Genomic DNA, 7,412 nt, shown 5'->3' on the forward strand with positions numbered 1-7,412 from the left:
TAAAGACTGGTTTGATGAGCAGGATGCGGAGGCTCGATGGCTTTTGGATGAAATGCACAAAACTCATCTTGCCTGGATTAACGACAAAAATAGTAGCGTAAAAATGACTCAATATGCACAGGCGCGCAGCACAGCACAGAGGAGACTTTGCCAAATGAAGGAATTATGGTGGTCTGCCAAGGCTGATGAACCACAGGCAGCGGCCAATGGCAAAGATATGAAATCTTTTTACAAAAATTTAAAAAAGGTGTTTGGTCCGCGTGAATCAGGCAGTGTTCCTCTGCGTTCATGTGACGGTCAAACACTCATCAGAGATGGCCCTGATATTCTGGCCCGCTGGGCTGAGCACTTCAGTGGTGTGCTAAACCAAAAGTCCTTTTTTGACGATACAGTGCTTGCTGAATTGCCTGATTGGGATGTGGTAAACAGCCTTAATGTCCCTCCCAGTTTGTCTGAGGTGGAAAAAGCCATTTCACAGGTCTCCCGGCAGAGTTGTTCAAATACGGTGGACCGAACCTCAGGATCAGGATAGTGGCATTGTTTTGTCAGATGTGGAAAAGACAGACAGTCTATCAAGATTTTAAAAACGCTCTCATCGTCCATTTGTTTAAAAGAAAGGGCAATCGTTCGTGTTGTGATGACCATTGGGAGATTTACTAGCTCTCAATTTCCGGCAATACTGGCTCAAGTGATTGTCAATCGTCTGACTAAGCACGTCAATGATATTGGTATCCTTCCGGAGGGTCAAGGTGGTTTTCGGGCTGGGCGTGGTACAAGCGATATGATCTTTACTGCTAGACAGTTACAGAAAAAATGTCGAGAGCAGCAGCATGATCTCTATTTTGTCTTTGTCGATCTAACAAAGGCATTCGACTCTGTGAAACGTTCAGCTCTCTGGAACTGTCTGGTAAAGATTTGGTTGTCCACCGGTTTTTGTCTCCATTGTTCACTCCTTCCACGACGGTGTGAGTGCAGGCGTGATTGAAAATGGAGAACATTCTCCGGAATTTGAGGTTGGTAATGGTACCAAGCAGAGATGCGTCATGGCCCCGTTGTTGTTTAACATTTACTTTTCCCTGATGCTGAAGATTGCTTTTCAAAACTGTTGCTAAGGCATACCAATATGCTATCGCCTGGATGGAAATGTCTTCAACATCAGACGTCTACAAGCAAAGTCAAAGACAAAGATGTTCATTGTTCGCGACCTCCTTTTTGCCGACGATTGTGCTCTGGTTGCACATTCATAGAATGAAGTTCAATCTCTTTTCAATCGTTTTCACGCGGCAGCTAAAAGATTTGGACTCACAAAGAGTTTAAAGAAAACAGAGGCCTTACATCAAAGCTACCCAATCTGATCTGATTCAGCGGCCACTGTATCAGCAGACGGTTTGCAGTTGAATGCTGTCAATAGATTTTGTTATCTTGGCAGCTACATCTCAAATACAACTGCCATTGATAGTGATATTAAAGCCAGGCTCGCAAAGGATGGTGCTGCATTTGGGGGATTAAGTAGACGTCTCTGGAAGGAGCATGGATTGTCTCTGGCTACCAAAATTGCAGCTTACAAAGCAGTTGTACTGACTACTCCGCTATTTAGTTGTGAAACATGGACGTCTTATCAACACCACATACGAAAGCTCGATCAATTCCATATAAAATGTCTTTAAGCTATTGCTCACATCAAATGGGAAGATAGAGTGTCAAATGTCATGGTATTGGAGAGATGTGGTACAATGGGTATCGAGGCAATGCTACTCCAGGCCCAGTTTTGCTGGTCCGCATGCCGGATGCAAGAATTCCAAAACAGGTCTTCTTTGGACAGCTGGCCTCTGGTGCTCGTCTTGCAAGTGGCCCGGTTCGTAGATATAAAGACGGTCTGAAGGAAAACTTGAAGAAGTGTGGATTGACCCAAAAACATTATGCACTAAAGCCCAGCAGCGTACAGAATGGAGATGGAACTCACAGGTGGCGGTTTCTGCCTTTGAACAGGCACGAATCACAGCTCTGGTTGACAAAAGAAAACGGCGAAAACAGGTGGCCCAGGATGGAAGCGGCAAAATAAAGTGGGTCTGTGGAATCTGTGATCGTCGATGTTTGTCTAGAATTGGACTTTTTGCCCACATGAAGTCACATCAATGACCCAGTTCTTCGCTCACGAAGATGCAGTCCATATCCCATTACTTAATTTTATTGCCAATTTGTTTTATTTTGTTTTATTTATTTTATTTTTATCATTTATTATTTATTTTATTCTATTTTATTTTTCATGTTAAAACATTTTTCTTTCCCCGTATTTTTATTTATTTATTTACTTAATTGTTTAATTTTGTACTACTGCCTTGCATGCTGTAACAGTTTCTGCGTCTGTCAGATCTTAATTTTAAAAAAAATAATATAAATATAAATATTTATACCTATTTATATATAAACCGCAGAAAGCACTGATGATGATTCATTCGGAATCGAAATATGGCCTTATTTGCAGCATGAATTCGGAAAACAAGTTTATTTTGAATTTTAATAAACTAAACGTCCACCAAAAAACTTTAGTGAGAAAAATTGAAAAAACAAACTACAAACATATTAACGCCAAACATTCGAAAAAATTTATAGAATATTGTAAAAATTATGGCCTATTACCAACATATAAATATATATATATATAATTAATATAAATAGAAATATTTATACCTATTTATATATAAACAGCAGAAAGCACTGATGATTGGTTCATTCGGAATCGAAATATGGACTTATTTGCAGCATGAATTCGGAAAATAAGTTTATTTTGAATTTTAATAAACTAAACGTCCACCAAAAAACTTTAATGAGAAAAATTGAATATATATATATATATATATATATATATTCGTTTCATCTTCTAATGTTGATTTCGTTAGAAATATTTACTACCTTCGTACTGAGCCGTTTAAATTTAAAATTTAGTTAGCCGCGATCAGTTTTCGTTTTTGGAGGGAGTTAGTTAATACATGGTGTAACGTAAGGTGTCTCGTGTTTGTTTTATTTAAAAGCATTATTTTAGTTTAGAGATTTCAGCTTTGTAATGTGATGTAATTTCATTTATTTTCTACTTATATTGTATATTATATATTTTCTACATATTTATATATATAATGATTGGTTTTATCCATTTATTTATTTATGTTTTTAAATTTATGAAGACAATGATTAACCTGGGCTGGCGTCACAAAATTTTTGATATATAAAATTATATATATATATATATATATATATATATATATATATATATTATCATTATTATTAGATTATTTATATATAAAGCGCCCGTTATTGTTCTCAAAGGTGCTAACAATGCAAAAGTTGATTAAATGTTTCACTTCAATCAAATCATATCATGAAAAGTTTGTCTGAAAAGATGGTTCTTTAGCTTTCTTCGAAATTTAGTAATTGACAACCCACGATTTCGCAAGTCAACCGGCAAACTGTTCCAAATCTTCGGTCCCATAACAGCGAAATCTCTGCAACCAACAGCAAGCTGAGTTTGTCGAATTGTTAACAAATCTAAATCGTTTGACCGTAACTTCTGACACTGCAACGGTGCATTTCTTGAAACAATTCGATCCATTAAATATTTCGGCGCTAATTCATTAATGGTTTTATACACCAGTAGGGCAATTTTAAAGACAATTCTTTGTTGAACGGGCAACCAATGAAGATTGAAGAGAATAGGAGTAACATGATCAAAACATGAACCACCAGTTAACAACTTGGCAGCCCGATTTTGAATTAATTGTAACTGCAACATACTTTTTAGGTAAACAGTAGAATAAACTGTTGCAATAATCGATCTTCGAGTGAATGAACGAGTGAATTAAACATTGCAATGTATGCTTATTTAGAGATCCTTTGATGAGTCTCAATTTTCTCAATTGGTAAGTACATTCTTTAAACAACAACTTTATATGCAATTGCATTGTCATGTTTGTATCAAAAATAAATCCATGATTTCGTGCTGACAAACAAAATTCGATGACAGATTCCTTTATTCTGATAGTGTTGATACCCACTCTATTCACTTGTTGCCATGTACCCACAGGCAAAAACTGGGTCTTGCATTGGTTCAACTTTAATCTGTGCCCCATCATCCAAACATCAATGGCTGATAAACACGATACTAAATCATCGACCACATCACCAAACGACGAGGGAGAGGAGTTGGTTATTATTTGGATGTCGTCAGCAAATGCATGAAACCTGAAATTGTACGACTCAATTATTGTGTAGACATCTGCTGTATAAAGCAAAAAGAGAATGGGACCTAAGACGGAACCCTGTGGTACACCGTACGACAAAGCATCGAGAGCTGCCAAATTTGTTTTGAATAAAATTTGTTGGTACGACCAGCAAGGTACGACATGAACCACTCCCGATAGTCCAAATGTTTGCTTCAGTTTTTTGAGAAGTATTGCATGATCGACGCAATCGATCGCCGAGCTCATGTCCAAAAGAGCAAGCAATGACACATTTTGTTCGTCCATTGATGAATACAACCTTGACGAAACATCAATTAAAGCTGTTTCCGTCGAGTGAAACACACGATAACCCGACTGGTGAACCAGCAGAAGATTGTGCAGAAGAAGATTCAAATGAAAAGCAAATTGTGATAAAACGATTCTTTCAACCAACTTTGACAAAAACATAAAGTTAGATACAGGTCGGTAATTTTTTAACTCATGTCTATCAAGAGAATTCTTCTTCAAAATCGGTGTAACAGCAACATTTTTAAACGAAGATGGAAATGAGCCAGAACTCAAACACAAATTTATGAAAAACGTTAAAAACAAATCAACAAATCTTTTAAAAATTTTTGTGGGCACACAATCAAGAAAACAAGATTTTGATGGAGACTCTAAATTGACTTTTTTTATGTACAGGGCGAGAAGTTTGAAAAAAAAGATTCTTCATCAAGATCACATGGAGTGAATGTTGGTTCATCACAATGATTGGTTAAATTACGAACATCATCAATTTTGCTTTTGAAAAACTTGGAAAAGTCAAGAGAACTATGATCAACTTCTGATACATCCGTTACCTGTTCCACTCCAAGCAAACCGTTAACGGCATTCCAAAGACGTTTTGGTTTGTTGCTATTTGATTCCACCAAGTCTTTCCAATAACAATTTTTCTTTTTGACAAACAAGCAATATTTATCTTTAATAGCTTGTCGCCAGATATTCTTATTTTTATCACCTGGGTTGTTTCGATAAACCCGTTCTAATCTGCGACATAACCTTTTCAAATCCCTGCACTCTCTGTCGAACCAAGGGGCTAATGGCACATGTTTAGAGTTGACATAGTGTAGTGGAGCCACTTCATCAACAACCCTCCTCATCTCACGATCAAACAACACAAATGCATCATCCACGTCATCACTATCAAACGGACCACTGATTGGAGAGTTTAAAATTAGTGTTTTAAAACGATGTGTATCCAAACGGTTCCAAGAGCGTACCAACCGCCTTGTTGTCAATGGTAGCCTGACACTGACCGAGAATGAAACATTAATCAGACCATGATCTGAATAAGCACCACTGGGATCCACTCTACAATTAAACAAAGGAATATCAGGAGTGGACGCAACTAAATCAAGTGTGCCACCCAAGTTATGGGTAGGCTCATTAACCACGTTTGTTAACTGAAACGAATCAAATATTTCAAGCAAATTAATTGAGTGTGTATCACCAGGCCTTTCAATATGAATGTTAAAATCCCCAGCCACTATCAAACCATCACCTAATGCAAATAAATGTTCCAACACCGATGTCAGCTCACCAAAAAACAAAGATGTGACCAATTTTGAACCTGGTCTGTAAATACCAAAAACAAAAACTTTGCGACGCTTAAAAGAAAATTCAACTATAATAGCCTCGAAGGTCTGAAAAACCGGAACTTCAATTTTCCTGGCCTTGAACATCTTCTTGAAAAAAACAATAAGACCACCATGGTAAGGATCATGAGGCCTCAACACTTGTAAGAAACTAAAACCTGGCGGCATAGCCAACTGAATAGACGGATCTTCAGGAGAACCATGCCACGTTTCACACAAAAGGAAAATGTCCAATCCACCAGATAACAATTGATAAACAACATTAAACTTTGCTATAACAGACCTTATATTAAGAAGACCAAAATTTAATACTAGATGATCGCAGTTTTTTGAAGCTTTACTATTTTCCAGCGTCCCACTTGGCCCCTCACTCTGTATAAAAAATGGCCATCATTAGCTTCTTTAGTTTTAGCTTCAGCAATCAATTCTCGCAGCTCAACGCGCTGATCACGTGTTAGATCATGACTGATTTTGATTTTGTTGAATTCACCCTCGAGAGACTTAATTTTCGAAATACTACGCATGACTCTGTTTTTGATGACAAAACTGGCGAATTTAACAATAACTGGACGTGGAGTTTTGGAATCACCAATTTTCCTCCCTTGTCTGGTGACTCTTAAAATATTATCATCCTTGATAAAGTTATCAGTGAGAGAGCGCAAAATAGCAGAAACTGAATCATTGTCCTTTCTATTAAATTCAATTAAGTTTAAAATAATGACGTTGTTTTCTCTCTCTTTGATAGTATTCACCATTTCGAGGGTACGCTGCACAACCTTGACGTCATTTTTAACCGCATCGATACCCTGTTTGACTATACCAGTCCAAGATTCATTCATCTGCTGCTTGAAATTGTCAAATGATTTATTGTCGACGCTGTTGATCTGGTTCAACCTATCACCATTTGCCACTACCAATTGCTTTAGTTCGCAAAAATCTTTACATAACGCGGTTGTATGTTCAGAAATATTTTTAATACCCTGTTTGACTATACCAGTCCAAGATTCATTCATCTGCTGCTTGAAATTGTCAAATGATTTATTGTCGACGCTGTTGATCTGGTTCAACCTATCACCATTTGCCACTACCAATTGCTTTAGTTCGCAAAAATCTTTACATAACGCGGTTGTATGTTCAGAAATATTTTTAATTTCTAATTCTATTTCATCATTTTTATCCAGAATTGGTTTGGTCAATGTTTTCAAACCATCGAAAGACCTGAGGCAACCATCGCAAATGTATCTGAGATTTCTACAGTTGTTCATGGCAGGCAGAATGTCTTTAGATACACTTTCTGCAGGCGGAACATAATCACAAAAACAGCATGTAACGCTATTAACACCAACTTCAACGCCAAAATCAACGTGCAACGCCAAAATATTCAAAATATTATTTATATATATATATATATATATATATATATATATATATATTTATTTATATATGTTGGTAATAGACCATAATTTTTACAATATTCTATAAATTCTACCGAATGTTTGGCGTTAATATGTTTGTAGTTCGTTTTTTAGATTTTTCTCACTAA

The 7,412-nt window shown here is 36.7% G+C and overlaps 1 protein-coding gene across 1 annotated transcript; it reads right to left on the bottom strand.

Annotated features, from left to right (window-relative positions):
- Nucleotides 1–3,160: 3,160 nt before the first annotated feature.
- Nucleotides 3,161–7,134, bottom strand: HELRODRAFT_164071 (hypothetical protein; the record flags this gene model as incomplete). Its single annotated transcript, XM_009029117.1, has 3 exons — nt 3,161–3,199; nt 5,531–6,020; nt 6,182–7,134. The coding sequence occupies 3 exons, from the start codon at nt 7,132–7,134 to the stop codon at nt 3,161–3,163; spliced, it is 1,482 nt and encodes a 493-aa protein (XP_009027365.1).
- Nucleotides 7,135–7,412: the final 278 nt, after the last annotated feature.

Source organism: Helobdella robusta (assembly GCF_000326865.2).
Source record: "Helobdella robusta unplaced genomic scaffold HELROscaffold_6, whole genome shotgun sequence".
NCBI classification, from domain to species: domain Eukaryota; kingdom Metazoa; phylum Annelida; class Clitellata; order Rhynchobdellida; family Glossiphoniidae; genus Helobdella; species Helobdella robusta.